The sequence below is a fragment of the Moschus berezovskii genome, chromosome 23 (assembly GCF_049115385.1).
Source record: "Moschus berezovskii isolate FMDL1 chromosome 23, NW_MosBer_1.0, whole genome shotgun sequence".
In the NCBI taxonomy this organism is placed as follows: Eukaryota; Metazoa; Chordata; class Mammalia; order Artiodactyla; family Moschidae; genus Moschus; species Moschus berezovskii.
Genome location: NC_142482.1, coordinates 37,653,129 through 37,674,073, shown reverse-complemented (window position 1 = coordinate 37,674,073; position 20,945 = coordinate 37,653,129). Strand labels below are relative to the sequence as shown.

At 41.8% G+C, this 20,945-nt stretch overlaps 1 protein-coding gene across 1 annotated transcript; it reads right to left on the bottom strand.

Moving 5' to 3' along the window:
• Window positions 1-4,472: 4,472 nt before the first annotated feature.
• On the bottom strand, window positions 4,473-18,470 carry BTNL2 (butyrophilin like 2). The gene is given in 9 exon segments (XM_088831242.1): window positions 4,473-4,550; window positions 4,552-4,583; window positions 5,132-5,244; window positions 5,908-6,178; window positions 7,833-8,180; window positions 11,724-11,744; window positions 13,616-13,897; window positions 15,802-16,149; window positions 18,392-18,470. Coding segments are annotated over 9 exon segments (1,572 nt in total).
• Between the last annotated feature and the right edge of the window lie 2,475 nt (window positions 18,471-20,945).

The window sequence follows — 20,945 nt, the reverse complement described above, 5'->3', positions numbered from 1 at the left end:
AGAGTAGGTCGCTCTCATTAGGTATAAATTCTGCCCCACCCCTTTCAAAGAGCGATAGAGGGAGAAAGAGAAATGGACAGCTAAAAATTTCTGGGGGAATTTCCTCTAGTGTTATCTTTGGAGAAGTTCTCAATGCAGGTAGCAATGATGTGTCACAAGGAAACATAAGTAAACATATGGGCCTTTCTTCAGTTCTGGTACCTATTGTGTTTTGAAGTAAAGATGTTTAAAGCTACATTTAAAGTGAAAATCTCTGTTGTCACTATTTTTGGTATCAAATATGGAGGAGGGTTGTTGTTGTTCTTTAGTTGTTAAGTCATGTCCAGATGTTTTGTGATCACAGGGACTGCAGCCCACCAGAGTCCTTTCCCATGGAATTTCCCAGGCAAAAATACTGGAGTGGGTTGCCATTCCCTTCTCCAGGGGATCTTTCTGACCCAGGGATCAAACTGACATCTTCTGCATTGGCAGGCAGATTCTTGACCACTGAGCCACCTGGGAAGCCATGGAGTTGGGAGTGATGTTTAAAGGGGAGGGTACCAGTTGAATATTACTGTTGGAGATACACACAGAAATCTACTCAAGTCTTTTATAGGTTATTGGCTCAGCTTGTCCTTTCTTCAGGCTTTAGTGTCCATCAGCTCCTAAAGTTGGACTTTCCAAGGTATGGAGAAAACTGATAAAGAGCTGTAAAACCATTTCAACGGGAGACCAAGTCTTCTGGGAAGGAAGAGCCCCTCTCCCCTCTTTTAAACAAGTTCTTACTGATCAGCAAGTTCAGAATTTTATGTGAATAAAAAAGAAATGAATGTTTCAATTTATATTTTCAGAGGAAAAAAAAATTGTCAAAGGAATGAAGAAACATCTTCAGCCTTCATGAAGAAAAACTTATTGTTAATTCTGGCTTTTTTTTTCCTTTCTGACCCAGTTCTTCCTAATTTTGAGGGTTTTCCCTTTGCCTTTAATGAACCTAAGACTTCTGCAGCTATTTATTACAAAGTCTACTTCTTTAAGAATATAAAATATGAACTTCTTCTATCAAATGAACCTTCTCTTTCTGACAGTAGAAGAGATCAACTTAGACCCCTTAAATTTTTCTGCCCTTAAAGCAGATCTTTAAGTGGTAATTCCCTTTAACAGTCTCTCTTGGAAGGTACACTTCCATAGCAAAATTTCCCTAAAACACAGCGACTAAGTGGCAGTGAGTATTTGAATCTAAGAAGAATAAATCCAGAACCCAGAATATTAACTTTACTTACAGAAAAGAAGGGCTTAAATAACAAGCAAGATAGAGGCAAAGGAAAGGTGGGGGATATATTAATAGGCATAATCAAATGGACATGGTGGATGAAGATATGTGAGGGCAGCAATAGAATGAGTACAATGATATTGAAAGTGTGTCATGGAACAGGAAGGACAGTGGGCTCAGTTTGGGGTGTTTTACTGTTGTCATATATATATATATATATATACACACACACACACACACACATATATACACACACACACGTGTGTATATGTGTCTGTGCGCTAAGTCACTTCAGTCGTGTCTGACTCTGAGACCCTATGGACTATAGCCTGCCAGGCTCCTGTGTCCATGGGATTCTCCAGCAAGAATACTGGAGTGGGTTGCCATGTCCTCCTCCAGAGGATCTTCCCCACCCAGGGACTGAACCCTCATCCTCTGTGACTCCTACATTGTAGGCAGATTCTTTTACCTCTGAGCTACTGGGAAACCCTATGTGTGTGTGTGTGTGTGTGTGTGCACGCGCACGTGTGTGCGTGTGTGCAGATGTGTGCGTGTGTGTATGTGTATATATCACACATAAACAAACCCTAGACTTTAGTTGAAAGTGTTGTATCAATTTCGGTTCATATGTTGTAACATATGCACCACACCAATGCAAATTGTTGATAATAGAGGAAACTAAAGGGTGAGAGGGGAGGGATATGGGAATACTCTGGATTTTCCACTCAATTTTGCTGTAAACCTGGAAAAAAAAAACTCTTAAAAAATAAAATCTTTTAATGAAAAAAAGGGGGAATGAAGTACTGGAATATTTGAGAACATGGATGATCTTTGAAAACATCATACTAAGTAAAAAAAAAAAAAAAAAATACAGATACACCAAAAGTCTATGCACAGTATTTTATGACTCCGTTTATGTGAGATACCCAGTATAGGCAAATTTATAGAAACAAGGTAGACAGGTAGACTAGAGGCTGGCTGCTGCTGCTGCTGCTGCTAAGTCACTTCAGTCGTGTCCGACTCTGTGCAACCCCATGAACAGCAGCCCAACAGGCTCCGACATCCCTGGGATTCTCCAGGCAAGAATACTGGAGTGGGTTGCCATTTCCTTCTCCAATGCATGAAAGTGAAAAGTGAAAGTGAAGTCTCAGTCGTATCCGATTCTTTGCGACCCCATGGACTGCAGCCTACCAGGCTCCTCCATCCATAGGATTTGCCAGGCAAGAGACCTGGAGTGGGGTGCCATTGCCTTCTCCAACTAGAGGCTGTAGGGAGGGGCAAATGGGTATGACTGCTTAATGGTGATGGAGTTTCCTTTTGGGTCAAAGTATTCTGGAACTGAATACTAATGATGGTTGCACATATTGTGAATGGAAAAAATACCGATATCTTGGACACTTTATTCTGTTCCTTAAACAAAACTTTAATGGATAGGAAAATTAAATACACTTTGATTGCATTCCTTCCTCACTTTAATTGAATTCAGATCTGAGACATCCTTTCAGCCATTACATATCTTTTTCATCTTAGTAATAGTATCTTTCCCGTTTTGCATTTTGCCGTTGAGATTTCTCTCTTCAAGAGACTGTAAAATCAGAGTCTGAATAAAGCCCTGAAAACTGTTTGTGATTTTTGGTTCCCTTTTAGTTCAAACAACAACAAGAATTAGACACTCTAAAATGACTAAAATGATGAATTTTATGTGTATTTTGCCACAATTGGAAAAATTTAAAAACTAAATAAGTGTGAATATACTTGTGAAAGAATAATATTACATACTACAATATTAAAGTACATAACTTCAAACATAAATTTGAGCTTAAACATAGAAAAAAAAAAAAAAAAACAAGATCCAAAACAGAAAATTCCAGAATGTCACAGATGAACAGTCTTCAAAGGACAGTGAAAACCATGATGTCTGCCTTCTTAGAAAGCGGCGGTCTGTCATTTGCAGGTGCCCCTCATTCTCACTTCAGAAGATTTTAAGACTTTTTCCAAATCTTTATTTTTTTCACATTCCTTCTTCTCCTATGTGTGGTTTCTCTTTTTTAATTCACTGTGATTTAAAATATTTTTTATTTCCATTGCATTTTATTACCTGTGTTGTACATATTGCTTCTGTTTATTTTATAAGTATTCATTCTAAATTGTGTGCTTTTGCACTCTAAAACTAAAATTGACATTTTCATATACATGACACATAACACATTTTCCTCTTGGACTAGATTTCTGAAAAATTTCCTCACTCCACACTGTCAATTAATTTTCTGAAAAAGTTTGATGCAGAAATTACACACTTTATGGGATTTTCAAGATTATATCTTAGTGATCAGATTGTCTTCCTTACATTTAGCTGTATTTTCTCTTCCTTATTTTAAATGTATTTTTTGTTTTCTCAGTCCCATTGGGATAATTGTTACCTTTCTAGGGACACAAATCAAATACTTGATTGTTCCCTGCCTGCACTTCCTCCTCCAGGCTAAGTTGCATTTTCCATTGGATTTTCTAAAGGTCTTTTGTTATCAGATATCAGATTGTGATCAGCAGGCAGGATATTAGAGAGTTTGGGATATGACAGCTCACAGAAAGGAAAAGTCTCCAGGTCAGATATGACACCAGAGTAAGGTTAAATCCTCTTGATTAGGTAAGTGAGTGAGAGGGTCAGTCCCCTTCTAGTAGTTGGTGAAAAGAGAAAAGAACTGGGACTTAGAGTATAACCCTGGTTTCCAGAATCCATGGTAACTGTTTTCCTTGGAGGTGTTGCTGAGATTCCTTTGGGTGCAGGAAAGATTCAGAAGAACCTACACTAGGAGACCAAAGAAAGAGGGGGGTGCAGAATTTCAGATAAGAAAATTGGGGGAAAGTATAGATAAGGCTTCCCAGGTGGCACAGTGCTAAAATTTACAACTGAGCACTCACGCCCCATAAATAGGGCATTTGCTCAAGTTATAAAAGGAAAGTCCAGAGGTGTAGTCAAGGGAGATTCTAACTTGCACTAGAGACATCTTCAGGCAGTGGAGGCTTAGAGGAGAGGAAATGGCCCAGTACTCATATCCATAGCAACCCATTGCCCAAACTCATTCTCAGATAATACGGAGATGACTTCTTCAGGACGCTGTCCTTGGCAACACTCAAGGCCTATCCTGTCCTATCCCCAACCTCCGCCTCTCAGTACCACCCTCCTGAGATGATCCCCTCACATCCCAGCTTGCGGAGAAGGCCGTCAAATTGTTGCGGGGCATCTGGCTGCGTGACTGTCTGTGGGCCATAAGCTTGTTTCCCTCAGAAAGGATTCGTTCTGGGTGAGCTGTTTTTGAATCCAATGTCTCATTCACTGCAGAGAAAGAAAATCCATTCTGATAATAACCAACATAGGAATATTTTAAAATAGTAATTTCATTCTATTAACATCCAAACAGGGAAAAAAGGTACAATGACTTAAGAAATTTAGAGTGGAGGAACTTTCTAGGGCTCACAAAATCACCAGTATATGAGAAGCCCTTCCTTCAGAGCAAAGAAAAACAATAAGTAAATCACCGTATTTTAAAGATCTCAGTGAAATCAGTTCATGCTGACAGAATCCAGTTAAGTCTCAGCTTCAGAGCAAGTATGTCTATGCTACCTTTTTTTTCTTCCTTTCCCTCCACTAGATCACCTGGGAATGTGCACTGAGATTAAATTATTATCTTTTATTCCTTTTGCTTCTATTATTACTGTAAATTGATCTCATTCAACACATCCTCAATTACACACATGTAAGCCGTGGACTCTCATGTTTCGTTAATTACTGAATATCCACTGGATGCCTCTGTGCTTCAGTGTCTGCTGAAAAGGTTCCCACAGCAAAGCCTGCTCCACGCTGTTTATGTTCTCCTAACTCACCTTTTCTGCAGCTCTTCCACCAGATCAAGCCTACAACTCCAACAAGAAGAAGAAGCAATCCGCAAATCTGCTGTATCTCCCGTGAATAAATCATCCTGGACTCTGAAATAGAAGCCCCCAAATCACATTAAATCATGAAACTGGGAGAATTTCAGGATCATTCTTCTCATCTGAGCGGCTCCTAGGCTGCAGAAGAGGATGAGAATTGGTCCTGTCAAGAAGAAGGTTGGTCTGCTGCTTCCTGCTCTGCAGAAGCCGAGAAGAGACTAGAGGTTCATGCTAGCTTTCCCATTAGCCCCTCTCAGAAACACACACATTTCTCCCCCTTCTCTTTTCCAACTCTGTCACCACCACAATCACTGGAATAACAAGAGTGGCAAAAAGATAAATTTACTGAATCTGCAACCATGAAAATGGTGCTATGGAAAATTAATCTGGAAGAAAACCTGTCATGGGGGGCAGGGGGAACTGATGTCAATGTTTTTGCATTGGAAGAAAAGAGATTGTAGATACAGTGATGATGGAGTCAATTCTTGGAATTTAGTAGCTGACGATGTAACCATATAACCTTATGGCTTTAGTGGGTGATTTCAGGGAGAAGCTTAGAAGAGTAGAATCTCTAGATGTCTTGAAGACCAGCTTTGCAAGAGATAGCTATAGACTTTATCAGAAAAGGAAAAACAAAAAAGCAGTAAAATGAGTAAGTCTCGGTTGGTCTTTGTATTTAATTCACAAAGCTGAAAGAAGCACATAGAATCACTAACATGAAGAAGAAAAAGTTTGTATTTTTCTCTTCGCCTAGAAGGGGGCTGCTGATGGAGCAGGTCACATTCACAACAGAGCTGTTTGTGACCAGTAGAAATGCCTCCACTTAGAATAGCCCCTAGCTGCCTTGAGTCAGGTCCTGGGAAAAGGATGGTATTGTGTTTCCTTCCATGTCCCTCCATTGCACATGGGGCTGTGGGAACCAGCCTTCTGAAGTGCACTTTAGCTTTACTTCTCCATCCTTCAGTCTCTCCATGGAGATCTGAGGGGAAAAACCCAGACCTGGGAATAAGGAAGGCAACTGAGAGATTCTGCAAGTGGTTACATAGTCAATGATTTCACTGCGAGGGGAGAGAGGGGTTTGGAGGCTTGGAGCAGAAAGTGAAGCTTATGGGGGTAAGCGAAGTTTATACGCCACTTAGGAATGAAACTAGCTGGAGCCTTTGTTTCCTTTTGTTTGCATATTTTTTATGTTTTGTATTCCTAAAATCATTCTGGGACAGATTAAGGGATGCAATAAATTTCAAATCCAATTTTTATTCTTCTATTTTGAACTGTGGTGCTGGAGAAGACTCTTGAGAGTCCCTTGTACTGCAAGGAGATCCAACCAGTCCATTCTAAAGGAGATCAGTCCTGGGTGTTCATTGGAAGGACTGATGCTAAAGCTGAAACTCCAATACTTTGGCCACCTCATGAGACGAGTTGACTCACTGGAAAAGAGTCTGATGCTGGGAGGGATTGGGGGTGGGAGGAGACGGGGACGACAGAGAATGAGATGGCTGGATGGCATCACCGACTCGATGGACATGAGTTGGAGTGAACTCCGGAAGTTGGTGATGGACTGGGAGGCCTGGCATGCTGTGATTCATGGGGTCACAAAGAGTCGGACATGACTGAGCGACTGAACTGAACTGAACTGATACCCCAAAAATTACCTCTGATGAGGTCATGAATCAACATGGCCAGAAAAATGGATAAGAGAATATTCTCAAAGAACAAAATCTTATAAATACATGTTTCCAATGGCAGAAAATGATGAAGTTCATTAAACTTGTTAACATGTTCTCCCACGGATGTTTCTAAATATATTTATTAATTTGGATATACCACCCATGGAAGAAACATTATCTGTGAGTTAGGCAATGTCCTCAATGGCAATTGCCAACCTTAGAAAAATTAGTTTTCACCCACAAACATAGACAGAGGGAAATCGTGATGCAGGGAGAGATCTTGTCCCTCCTCCATCCCTGCCAATACTGTCAACATTTTTTTTTTTCTTATATGGTGGATCTGTTGGGTTGGCCAAAAAGTTTATTTTTTCTGTTTTTCTGTTAAGACATGATGGAAAAACTCGAACGAACTTTTTAGCCAACCCACCAGTTTAACCTTCAAATTGCCATGTTTCCTAATAACTACATCTTTCCCAATATTTTAGTAACACACTGAAATAATGAGTCCTGTGTCATTATAGGGGCTTCCCTGGTGGCTCAGAGGTTAAAGTGTGTGCCTCCAATGCGGGAGACCCAGGTTCGATCCCTGGGTCGGGAAGATCCCCTGGAGAAGGAAATGGTAACCCAGTCCAGTATTCTTGCCTGGAGAATCCCATGGACAGACAGTCCACGGGGTCGCAAAGAGTCGGACACGACTGAGTGTCATTATGGAGTAAGAATCTGACATTTCACTAGAGGTATGGTCAATTTATGGAGATCCTGGGAAGGACACAAATTCTACACACAAAGAATTAGGTCTGGTCCATTTGAGTTTGTGGACGTTATGTATCTATGATAGCTCCTGCACGTGGGAGAATTTACTGTACATTTGGTGAGTGAATGGACGTTAAGAAAATTTCAGGTGCCAGAGAAAATTTCCAGGACTCAGCAAGTTGAAAGCAGTAGGAACAGACACTGAATTCAGAACATATGTCTAGAGTCCTTACCTATGATCTTCAGATCCAAATCGGCCTCCTGGTAGACCCCGTCCTTTTCAAAAAGGCACCGGTACTTCCCATCATCTGAAGTCTTGGCATCATTTATCTGCAGTGTCAGCCTCCCCTCACTGATAGCATCACTCAGCACTGTAGTCCTCCCCCGATACTCTGCCATCTGCTCTCCAGCCACATGGGCCCCATCCATATAGACGTAAACAGCAGGATGACGGTGGGATCGGACCCACCGCACCTCCATGCTCTGTGCATCAGTCTTTGGGGCCAGGGAGCAAGTTAACTGTATGTCTTCTCCCACTCCAACAAGGATGGGCTGGGAAGGTCCAATCACTTTTAAGGAAGCTGTTAAATACAGCAGACAAAACACAATGGAAGATTCAAACTGGAGCAAAGAGTGTCATCCACAAGAACATCTCAAGTAGTGTTTAGGACCCAGGGGCATCCCAGGGGAGCCTGAGGTTCAAAGTTATCCTTTCCAGAGGTGGAGATTTGGTGGAATCAGGATAGAGGTTGCCCCTGGGCAAGGTAGAATCATCCCATGGTTCCATCTGAAGATTATCACTAATTAAACCCACACCTGCAGCCCTTTCCTATAATCTTATTCAGTTTATAGACCCATGAGAAAATAATTTTCAATTAAAATAAGATTAACATTTTATCATTTCAAATTTGCATGACCTTAAACTACTTCTTCGGAGAAGGCAATGGCACCCCCACTCCAGTACTCTTGCCTGGAAAATCCCATGGACGGAGGAGCCTGGTAGGCTGCAGTCCATGAGGTCGCTAAGAGTCGGATATGACTGAGTGACTTCACTTTCACTTTTCACTTTCACGCATTGGAGAAGGAAATGGCAACCCACTCCAGTGTTCTTGCCTGGAGAATCCCAGGGACGGGGGAGCCTGGTAGGAGGCCATCTATGGGGTCGCACGGAGTCGGACACAATTGAAGTGACATAGCAGCAGCAGCAAACTACTTCTTAATCTGTGTATGTCTCAGTTTCTTATACTACAAGACAAATATGTTACTATCAAAATAAAAAGGTTTGCCTAGAGTTAAACCTTCCCTGATAGCTCAGTTGGTAAAGAATCCTCCTGCAGTGTAGGAGACTCCGGTTCAATTCCTGGGTTAGGAAGATTCCCCTGGAGAAGGGATAGGCTACCCACTCCAGTATTCTTGGACATCCCTGGTGGCTCAGCTGGTAAAGAATCCGCCTGCAATTTGGCAGACCTGGGTTTGATCCCTGGGTTTGGAAGATCCACTGGAGAAGGAAATGGCTACCCACTCCAGTATCCATGCTTAGAGAATTCAATGGACTGTATAGTCCATGGGGTTGCAAAGTGTCAGACGTGACTGAGCGACTTTCACTTTCAAACAAAATAATCCATATAAAAAGGACTGCAATGATGGCAATGCAGTGTGAGTGAGGCAAGATTCAAGACCTGAGGTTATTGGAGCCAATCCCATTATAGACCTTGATAATGGCAACGAAATGAAAATGATGTGGCTTTTTAGTAATGAAATATGAAGAAACCCACCAGCTTGTTTTATAATACCTTATAAGTCAGATCCAGTCATCATATTTCAGTGCCCCAAGGTCCCACATATGTGGGGCTCTAAACACACACTAGTTAGTGTTCTCAGGTGATCTTGAAAAATGTTATAATGATCTTATAATGTTATTTTTGCCTAGAATTTTGCCCAGTATTCTTGCCTGGAAAATCCCATGGACAGAGGAGCCTGGTGGGCCACAGTCCATGGAGCTGCAAAGAGTTGGACACTACTTAGCAACTAAACAACAAAATGATAATTATAATAGAAATCCAGGCATAAATTTGTAACTTGTTTGGGTGAAGAATCAGTGATCAAAGGCAAAATGTCCTCATTATGTATTTCATAGGTAATCTTCTAGGTTCTTCTCTAGAAACATAATTCTGATTTTCAGATTATTCTGTTCTATTCTTGATAAAATTTGTCTCCCTGTTATTTCCAGCATGTTGTTTGCTTTGTTTAGGAATTTTACTTAAAACATATTATTTCTACTTTATATGTACCTGTTAAAATCTAAACACAAAAGTAGGAGTCAGGAAAAAAAAGACCTAGGAGTTAGTTTGCAGCTATTTCTCCATCCATGTGTCTTAGAGTAATAAAGCAGACTATTTCCTCATCTCTGTTATCTATATGAGGTTTTTTTTCTCCTATCCATGAGCTGTGGTATCAAGTCTCAAACTAGATGGCCCTACCAGAGATTGGTAATTAAGAGCTAAAATTGATTATTTCCCAACTGTAAAATGATAATAAATCTATTCACCTTTTAAATTATTGGAGGAAAAGAAAAATAATTCCCAAAAATCATTTAGCATCATGCTGGGCATGAGATTATCATTTCAAAAAATTAGTTATTATTTTTATAACCAATAACATTTTCCAGAGTAGGAACTCTGATTTCAGTTTCAGGACTTCTATAGAAATCTTGGTTTGCCAGCAGCCTCTGAGCTCTAAGTCACAAGACCTAACAACACAGTGGCAGCTTTGAACTCCCTGATCTCCTCTCTATTACCAGCTCATTCTCAAGGCTCCTGAGGGCAGAGCCAAGGGAAGTTCTGGTCTTTTCATCTTATTTACCTTTGGTCCCAGCAGGCATGCACCACTTAGAAACTCTATTTTGTATGCTGGGTCTCCAAGGAGCATGTCATTTTGATTCAAATAACTCAGAGAAATGAGAGGATCTTCCTAAGGGACAGAGATGTGGGTCAGCCTGCCCAACACTGGCTTGGTTTTCTGAGCTGTAACTGACAAGCTCTGCCAACCAAGCTTTCTGTCCACCCCAGGAGGGAAGGGATTTGAGTTGGAAGGTAAAGCTTGTCAGGGCACAGTCAGGAGTTATCTTATCTCCTCAGTCTAGGGAGTTACCTTTGACTGTCCCAAGGCCCTTCTCTTTATCTTTATGGCCCAAACGTGTCCAAAGTATCACACTAGACTCTGGCAGAGACTGGGGTGTGCTCTCCACCTTAATTTTCCTTGAAAACTCCTGTATGGACTGAAAAGTGCTTAAACTCACCTAACGTGCACACAGGCACCCACACACACCTTCACACATATTCCTGTAGCAGGTGACTTGAAGGAGAGCAGGGTATCGATGGAAGGAGAAAATGAGCAGGTAGGTAGCAGCCTGGGTTTTATGGGCTCAGAGAAGAGGTCACAGAAAGGAGGAAAGAGGGGAAGATACAGGGCAACAAAGGAGAAACTGAAAGAGGCTCAAAAATCAGTTGGTTATTGTTTAAACCACTTACTTAGGTACCATAAAATAATACCTGCAGTCCGACTAGTAAGCAAAGAAAAAGAGGGAAATGACCACCTTTAGGACAGGGTCCCAGGCTGCATCTAGGAAAGTCACAGCTTCCTCCCAACAGCGATGAGGTCAGGCCACTGGGGTGAAGAGCAGGTGCAGAAACCATAGCAGGGCAAGCGGGTGCAGGCTGGGTGGGTGAGGACCTCCAGTTATCACGACAGCACTGCTTACTCACGCCAGAAACTCACATCAGCTGTCCCATGCTGTCCCCTACACACTCCCTCTCCTCCCGCCCAGTGGGGCAGACCTTCCATCTGCACCCATTTTAGGGATCCATCTGGGGCTCACGGGGGTCCCCACGGACACAGAAAGTGGCAGGTTACGCAGTGTAAATATGCCTGCGTGAGACTGCACTTTGCTGGTCCCTCCAGTGCTAAGGTGAGACTCGGGAAGATCACGCCCCAGTTTCTCATCTGGGTCACAAGGTGTCCTGCTTTTGCAGTGTGTGCTTTGTCCAGGGAGCATCGCCTTCCTCAGGGGTGGAGGGAGGGCAGAGGCTGGTGTACACTCATGCACACCAACCGTCTCTGCTTACCCAGCTCTGTTTGGAGTTTTTCTGGAAAAAGAATGAGAATAACATATCAAGGAATTTGTTCTAAGAGAAAGGAGAGAAAATATTTCCTCCCCCTCCCCAAAAATGCAAGGTCTACATTTTCTCAAAACAGTTGATTCATAAGAAAGAAATAAAATGTAGAAAAATAATGCCTTTTTTTTGCCTGGTGGTCCAGATAATTTTCCCTTTCTCTCCACAACAAAAATGTTCTCAATTCGACCACCCCATGATCCTGCTTGTTTCTGCTTATCTTTAACATATTTAACTATTATTTAATGTTAAACTATTATTTAACATATTTAACTATTATTTAACAATAATATTCTTTTTATAAATGCAGGCCCCTTGGGATGAAGAGCAGGTGCAGAAACCATAGCAGGGTGAGAGGGTGCAGCTGGTGGGTGAGGCCAGTTACCACGATGGCACTGCTTACTCACACTAGAAACTCACACGAGCTGTCCTGTGCCTTCCCCCAGACACTCCCTCTTCATTCCATATATATAAAAAGTATATTTTTATACCTTTATAATGTGTGGAAAAAGATGATTATCACCGATAATTACAAACTGAGAGGTATATTAATATATGCTTTGCAATTATATATATATATATATGTGCTGAAGCTGAAACTCCAATACTTTGGCCACCTCATGCGAAGAGTTGACTCACTGGAAAAGACTCTGATGCTGGGAGGGATTGGGGGCAGGAGGAGAAGGGGACGACAGAGAATGAGATGGCTGGATGGCATCACTGACTCGATGGACATGAGTTTGAGTGAACTCAGGGAGTTGGTGATGGACAGGGAGGCCTGGCGTGCTGTGATTCGTGGGGTCACAAAAAGTCAGACACAACTGAGTGACTGAACTGAACTGATGTATATATATATATATACATCTCCACCTTAATATATATATATATATGACTCCTTTTAACAGAAGCATATAACATTTAACTTTTTCTCTATAACCATTTATTTAAATAGCTATATACTTGCATCTTTATATCTAAATGTAGAGGGTGTCCCAGAAGTCTTAGTGTAATTTTAAGTTATTTAAACCCAATCATCTTTAAATGATTGGAAATGTCTATTTATAGATATATATATAAACTTTATCACTTAAATGGCCCATCAGGGGCTATTTTCAACCATTAAAATTATTTTAAATACTGTTTTTCATCAATGTTATAATGTATAGTAAAATAAGACACTTAACACTCCACTGTTGTATTGGGTTTCTGGCTGCTATTTTTGCTGCTATTTATAAATGAGGCTATAATAAAGACGTATTACTAAATAGTTGTCTCCATCTCTGATTATCATCAGGTGATAATCAGTTCCTAGATGTAACCAGCAAAAACACAGCACAAGAAAACATTTCAGTTGAACAAATAGTTGTATTTCCTTCACAATGTAACACATAGTTGTGAGAAAAGAAAACTAATGAAGAAGAAAAGGCAGAATCCAAAAATAAATGGAAAGCCATTAACAATATAGCTATATAGGGTATGTACATCTCCAGCCATAAATGTTTTATAGATTTTAATGTGTATTGGTGCTTCCCTGGTGGCTCAGATGGTAAAGAATCCACCTGCAATGTAGGAGACTCGGGGTCAGGAAGCTCTCCTGGAGAAGGAAATGGCAACCCACTCCAGTATTCTTGTCTGGAGAATTCCATGGCCAGAGGAGCTTGGCAGGCTACAGTCCATGGGGTTGCAAAGAGTCAGACATGACTGAGCAACTAACACACACACACGATGCAATTTACTAAATATTAGGTATTCTTCTTGATTAAAAAATATTAGGTGCTACAGAACTGTCCCTTCATCCTTTCCTACTAACGGGAGCATCTTGGTCCTAGAGGCAGAGCACTGACCTGGGATGGAGACATCGGAGCCCTTCTCCTCGGCGAGTGAGGGGTTGTGGATGAAGCAGGACACAGTCTCTGTAGAGGCATCCCTGACCACAAGCGTGCTTTCTACATAGAACGAGCCATCTTCATCTTGGAAGTTATGATTAGAGAAAGTCAGCAGATTTTCTCCCTTGATGTCTCGCCAGGAAACCTGAGGTTCCGGGAACCAGCCCTTTGCAGTGCACACTAGCTGGAGTCCACTTTCCACAGATCCGTCCACATGGATGTAAGGGTCAGACCCCAGACCTGTGGTAGAAAGACACAGCCCTGAGTCCCGGAGCCCATGGAGGCACAAATCACAGAGCTGGGAGTCCAGTGCCCTTGCTCATAGAGAGAGAGCAGGAGTTTAAAGCTCTGGGGAGCAGAAGGTGGCCCAAAGTCCTCCCCCCATTCAAACTGGAGCTCGCATACACTTTATACCTTAGTCTGGATCTTTAAATTCTAGCATATGAGCAGTATTTTCTTTCAGACTCAGACAGGAAAATAAAAGTTACATAATGACATTTTGCTTCTGTCTCTAGCACTGCAAACTAAGATTTGTTACAGTTTACTCATGAACTCCCTTGTGCCACAGACTTTGCCTTTTTCATCTTAATATTATTGTGTCAGGCACTTGGACATGTTGGATGACGTCTTGACTCCAATTTAAATAGAATATTTACTGTAAAGTGAGATCTCTTCTCCAGAGAGAATATTCTTCCCATTCCTTTTGTAGGTGGTTGCGACCTGGGGGAGAAAACAGATAACCTGGGGCATGCAAAATGGGATGTCTCATGAGGACTTTCTGTATCTAAGTATTCCATTCCATGAGAAATGTTTTTGAGAATCCGAGTTTTATATAATCATGAAATTCTTTCTCTATTCAACACAACTCTCAAACTCAAACAAAAGGGATTCTATTTTCCATAGGTAACAATTTTGTCTCTACCTCTTGTTGAGAACAGAGACCAATTTTCTTCACCCAGAGCCTTAGAAAATGCATGGCTTCTTTTCAGATGTCCCTGAAAGTGAAATTACGGGCCCTCCCCACTCCATATCTCAGAAGTTTGTGAATTCTTTTCATCCATCTTGAGTCAACTTGAACTTAATAACAGTAATAATCACACATAGATGTTGAGAAAAAGAAGGTGTTAGAGATTAACCTCGTGGGGGAGCAAAGGAGAGAGCAGCAGCAGCTACAGAGGTTAAATTCCCCTTAGAACAATTTTCCTGATAAGGTAAATGCATTTGCCTAATTTTTTCTTCTGGGCTTCCCTGGCGGCTCAGTGATAAAGGTAAATCTGCCTACCAATACAGGAGATGTGGGTTCAATCCCTAGCTTGGGAAGAGCCCCTGGGGAAGGAAATGGCAACCCACTCCAGTATTCTTGTCTGGGAAATCCCATGGACAGAGGAGCCTGGCAAGCTACAGTCCACGGGGTCACAAAAGAGTCAGACATGACCTAGTGACTGAATGACAACATCAATTTTCTCTTTAGCACTCCTGCCAGGAAACTATATGATCAATTACTTTCAGATATCTGTTTTTCCACAGAGCCATCCTTTCTTCAGTCCGATTTATTTCTTCCAACCCCTTCCTACTTTGCTAACACAAAAGCATCATGCAGGTCCTTGCCACTCACAATGGGTATGTCTGCAAATCGTCTGTGAGCCCCAGATTCACTGAACACTAGTATCCATAATCTCCATAAAAGCACAATGTTCTTAACCTCTGCAGTCTCATCATTAGCTTTTTAACTGAAGGTGGCGTTACTCAAACAGTGAGTTCCCATCTCAGTGACTATGTATTTGAGGCTGAGCAGAGAATAGAGATGCGGGGCTTGTCAACTAGATTCGCTCTCATAGCAGCTGACTTGCCTTTGAGCACTAACCCGTGAATTCTTGCCTCAGCTAAATTGCTAATGACTACGTGTCATCAATTTTAAATAATCCTCAAGAATAGCCAAAACTGTGTAAGTCAAACTTGGGGAAATTGTTGATAAGTCAGCTCACTTTAAAGCCTACAGAACCACTTGGCTCTAAATGAATCAGAAGAGTGGACATCAGCAATTGCCTCCATGATTAAAAGAGAATTGTTCAGCTGGAAATGAGCTTAATGCAAGTTAATATACTTTCCCTTCTGAGAGCCTGTGTCTTTCCCCAGATACTCACTGGCTACTTGGAGCAGCAGGCTTGTTTCTGCAAGGTAGTTGTCCTCTTTGACACGGCACCAGTACTGGCCATGATCGGACGGCCGGAGGCTGTGAACCTTCAGAGCCACGGTCCCCTCGGTGATGCCGCCTTCTATCCACTCGACCCGGCCTCTGTACTCCTCCATCTGTGTCTCCGTTACCTCATCTCCATCCCGATACACAAACACAGGAGTGCTGGGCTCCGAGCGGTACCACCTCACCTCCAAGTGCCTTGCGGTCCTCTTGGGAAGGAGCTGACAGATGAGGAGGGCATCTTCCCCCACCATGGCCAGGATAGGATGGACAGAACCCGTCACTCTAAAGTCATCTGCAAAAGAGTGACACAGAGGAATCAGGGGATGCCCCCTGGAGGAGCAACACGATTGCTTTGGGATGTCTGCTCTGTCAAAACGGAGGCACCTGGAGGAGGGAAGGCTTTATTCCCAGTGTTTTAAAGAAACCCAGCATTACGATCGGAGAAGGCAATGGCAAGCCACTCCAGTACTATTGCCTAGAAAATCCCATGGATGGAAGAGCCTGGTAGGCTGCAGTCCATGGGGTCGCTAAGGGTCAGACACGACTGATCGACTTCACTTTCACTTTTCACTTTCACACATTGGAGAAGGAAATGGCAACCCACTCCAGTGTTCTTGCCTGGAGAATCCCAGGGACGGGGGAGCCTGGTGGGCTGCCGTCTATGGGGTCACACAGAGTCGGACACGACTGAAGTGACTTAGCAGCAGCAGCATTACGATATGCATGTTTGGTGGTTACGGAAACAATCTTGTGTACTGAAAATAGCAGGTAGTTCAAAAACCTGAGTACGAGTGCTGAATCCATCACTTACCAGCTGTGTGATTTGGAGAGAAACCCATAATTCTAGAGAAATTGTTTTGCAATCTCAATTTCTTCATCTTTAAGATTAACAACTACCATCTCTACACTGCTTTTATTCTCAAATAAGTTAAAGTGTAAACTGATTTTCTAGTTGAAAACTTTATTAGTTAGGGACTTATTTTATATTTTACAGTGATTTATTTTTTTATTTTTTTAGTATTTCATTACCTTTTTTTTTTCTTTTTTTCTTTCTTTCTTTATTTTTTATTGGAGGCTAATTATTTTACAATATTATATTGGTTGGTTTTTCCATACATTGACAAGAATCTGAGGATGAGACAGTTGGATGGTATCACTGACTCAATGGACATGGGTTTGAGCAAACTCAGGGAGATAGTGGATGACAGGGAAGCCTGGCATATTGCAGTTCATGAGGATGAAAAGAGTCAGACATGATTTAGCGACTGAACAATAACAATTTCACTTTAGTGACTAACATTGTAATCACTTTTCCTAAATTTTAGGTAATAGATTTATTCAATAGATTTTTTGGCTTTTCAGAATTGTTCTTGTCTTGTCCTAAGTAATGAACTGGATTTGTTTTGTTTTGTTTTTCTCTGTAACAGGCAAGATTCCAGTTACTAGGGCTATGTAAAATTCAGCTTTTGCAAGGATATTTTTGGCAGATTAAAGGCAGTTACTAGTATAAAGAGTTTGAGCCTTTTAAATTTTAAGTCATGTTTGACTTTTTTGTTATCTACAAATTGAATAGAGGTTTTATAATTCTGGATGTTCCTATGCTTCCTAATTTCATGTCATGTATGTTTTTTTTCTCATCCTAAAATATTCCAGGGCCAGTTGCACTTTCTCTGTGCAGATCCGAAACTCCTAAGAAGGAGCTTCATCTTGTTGAGTTGTTGTTCAGCATCAAGTCGATGGAACACAGGTGGATATCTGCTGGTACTCTGTGTTGATGAAATCAGAACATAACACTAGAACTGAAGTTGTGCCGTCTGGGTGAACTTTACAGCTTTGGAAAGTGCATCACTAGAGAGGAGGGCAGCCTCACCACATTTATAGCTCCTGGCAGCCTCACCATATCTATAGCTCCTGGCAGCCTCTGTCTGGACCCTGTGATTTCCGATGTCCTGTGCCATGCTTTTTCCCCACCTTGTCATCCTGCATTTTACTGGGGGTTCTGATCCTGCCCACTGACTTTGAATTTTCACAATCTGTTTTCAAGTTACAATAGTTCAACCAAGAAAATTCAGCTACTGAGATTTCCAAGCCCATTTCTTGAAAGTCTCCTTCAAGTTTATTTCCATGTATTTTTACACAGCTTAATTTATGGTAAGAAGCAGCCCCCTTTCTTGCCCTGCAAGAGTTATCCTGAATAGAAGCAGGAAAATGAATGACTCACCGTGTTCTAGGTGCTGATTCAAGTGTTTTTCATGTACAGCCTCATTTAATCTTAAAGCCCATGTGAGCCTATGAGATACAGTTAGGTTGTTATTCTTATCTTAAGGATGAGAATACTAAAGCAGAAGGTATTCAAGTAACTTTCCAAACATAACACAGCTGGAGGAGAAGGAGGTCTTTGTGGAAGACAAGGGCTTTGACCCCTGGATCCCCACTCTTAATATTATATTAGCTCTTCTGAATTTGGAAGTCGGCACCCAGACTGGACCTCTGAGACACTGGAATATATGGTAAAGGGAAGAAGACCATCCTACCTGATCGCTTCATGCTGAGAAATATAAAGAAGAAGGAGGCAAACACACCAGACAGGCTGTATCCGGGAAGCTCCACCATCCTCCCTGGGGTAAACACAAGAGAAAATACAACTGTACCTAAATGTGGCTGTAATAAACAAGCATTTCTGTGGTTTGCAGTGGTTATGGAGACATAACAGGGAGGCAACATCAACATCTTCCACAATCAAATGATGAAATGGGCTTGGCTCTCTGTCTCTGCTTTTATCGATCATTTCCAACCTCTTACTTACACTGTTGTACTTTATGCTACTTGGGGCACTGAAGGTAGATTTCTAATTGAAATGAAAAGATCTTTGGGGCTAAAGGGACAATGATGCTTTGATTAGAAAGTCTCCTTCAATTCAGTTTAGTTCAGTTCAGTCACTCAGTCGTGTCCGACTCTCCGCGACCCCATGAATCACAGCACGCCAGGCCTCCCTGTCCATCACCAACTCCTGGAGCTCACTCAAACTCATGTCCACAGAGTCGGTGATGCTATCCAGCCATCTCATTCTCTGTCATCCCCTTCTCCTCCTGCCCCCAACCTTTCCTAGCATCAGAGTCTTTTCCAGTGAGTCAACTCGTCGCATGAGGTGGCCAGAGTATTGGAGTTTCAGCTTTAGCATCAGTCCTTCCAAAGAACACCCAGGACTGATCTCCTTTAGAATGGACTGGTTAGATCTCCTTGCAGTACAAGGGACTCTCAAGAGTCTTCTCCAGCACCACAGTTCAAAAGCATCTATTCTTCGGCGATCAGCTTTCTTCACAGTCCAACACTCACATCCATACATGACCACGGGAAAAACCATAGCCTTGACTAGATGGACCTTTGTTGGCAAGGTAATGTCTCTGCTTTTTAATATACTATCAAGGTTGGTCATAACTTTCCTTCCAAGGAGTAAGCGTCTTTTAATTTCATGGCTTCAATCAGCATCCGCAGTGATTTTGGAGCCCAAAAAAATAAAGTCTGACACTGTTTCCACTGTTTTTCCATCTATTTCCCATGAAGTGATGGGACCAGATGCCATGATCTTTGTTTTCTGAATATTGAGCTTCAAGCCAACCTTTTCACTCTCCTCTTTTACTTTCATCAAGAGGCTTTTGAGTTCCTCTTCACTTTCTGCCATAAGGGTGGTGTCATCTGCATATCTGAGGTTTTTGATATTTCTCCCGGCAATCTTGATTCCAGCTTGTGCTTCTTCCAGCCCAGCGTTCCTCATGATGTACTCTGCATATAAGTTAAATAAGCAAGGTGACAATATACAGCCTTGACGCACTCCTTTTCCTATTTGGAACCAGTCTGTTGTTCCATGTCCAGTTCTGACTGTTGCTTCCTGACCTGCATACAGGTTTCTCAAGAGGCAGTTCAGGTGGTCTGGTATTCCCATCTCTTTCAGAATGTTCCACAGTTTATTGTGATCCACACAGTCAAAGGCTTTGGCATAGTCAATGGAGCAGAAATAGATGTTTTTCTGGAACTCTCTTGCTTTCTCCATGATCCAGCAGATGTTGGCAATTTGATCTCTGGTGCCTCTGCCTTTTCTAAAACCTGCTTGAACATCTGGGAGTTCATGGTTCACATATTGCTGAAGCCTGGCTTGGAGAATTTTGAGCATGACTTTACTAGCGTGTGAGATGAGTACAATTGTGCGGTAGTTTGAGCATTCTTTGGCATTGCCTTTCTTTGGGATTGGAATGAAGACTGACATTTACCAGAACTGTGGCCACTGCCGAGTTTTCCAAATTTGCTGGCATATTGAGTGCAGCACTTTCACAGCATCATCTTTCAAGATTTGAAATAGCTCAACTGGAATTCCATCACCTCCACTAGCTTTGTTGGTAGTGATGCTTTCTAAGGCCCACTTGACTTCACATTCCAAGATGTCTGGCTCTAGGTCAGTGATCACGTTATCGTGACTATCTTGGTCGTGAAGATCTTTTTTGTACAGTTCTGTGTATTCTTGCCACCTCTTCTTAATATCTTTTGCTTCTGTTAGATCCATACCATTTCTGTCCTTTATCGAGCCCATTTTTGCATGAAATGTTCCCTTGGAATCTCTAATTTTCTTGAAGAGGTCTCTTGTTTTTCCTATTCTGTTGTTTTCCTCTATTTCTTTGCATTGATCGCTGAGGAAGGCTTTCTTATCTCTCCTTGCTATTCTTTGGAACTCTGCATTCAGATGTTTATATCTTTCCTTTTCTCCTTTGCTTTTCGCTTCTCTTCCTTTCACAGCTATTTGTAAGGCCTCCTCAGACAGCCATTTTGCTTTTTTGCATTTCTTTTCCATGGGGATGGTTTTGGTCCCTGTCTCCTGTACAATGTCACGAACCTCTGTCCAGAGTTCATCAGGCACTCTATCTATCAGATCTAGTCCCTTAAATCTATTTCTCACTTCCACTGTATAATCATAAGAGATTTGATTTAGGTCATATCTGAATGTCTAGTGGTTTGCCCTACTTTCTTCAATTTAAGTATGAATTTGGCAATAAGGAGTTCATGATCTGAGCCACAGTCAGCTCCTGGTCTTGTTTT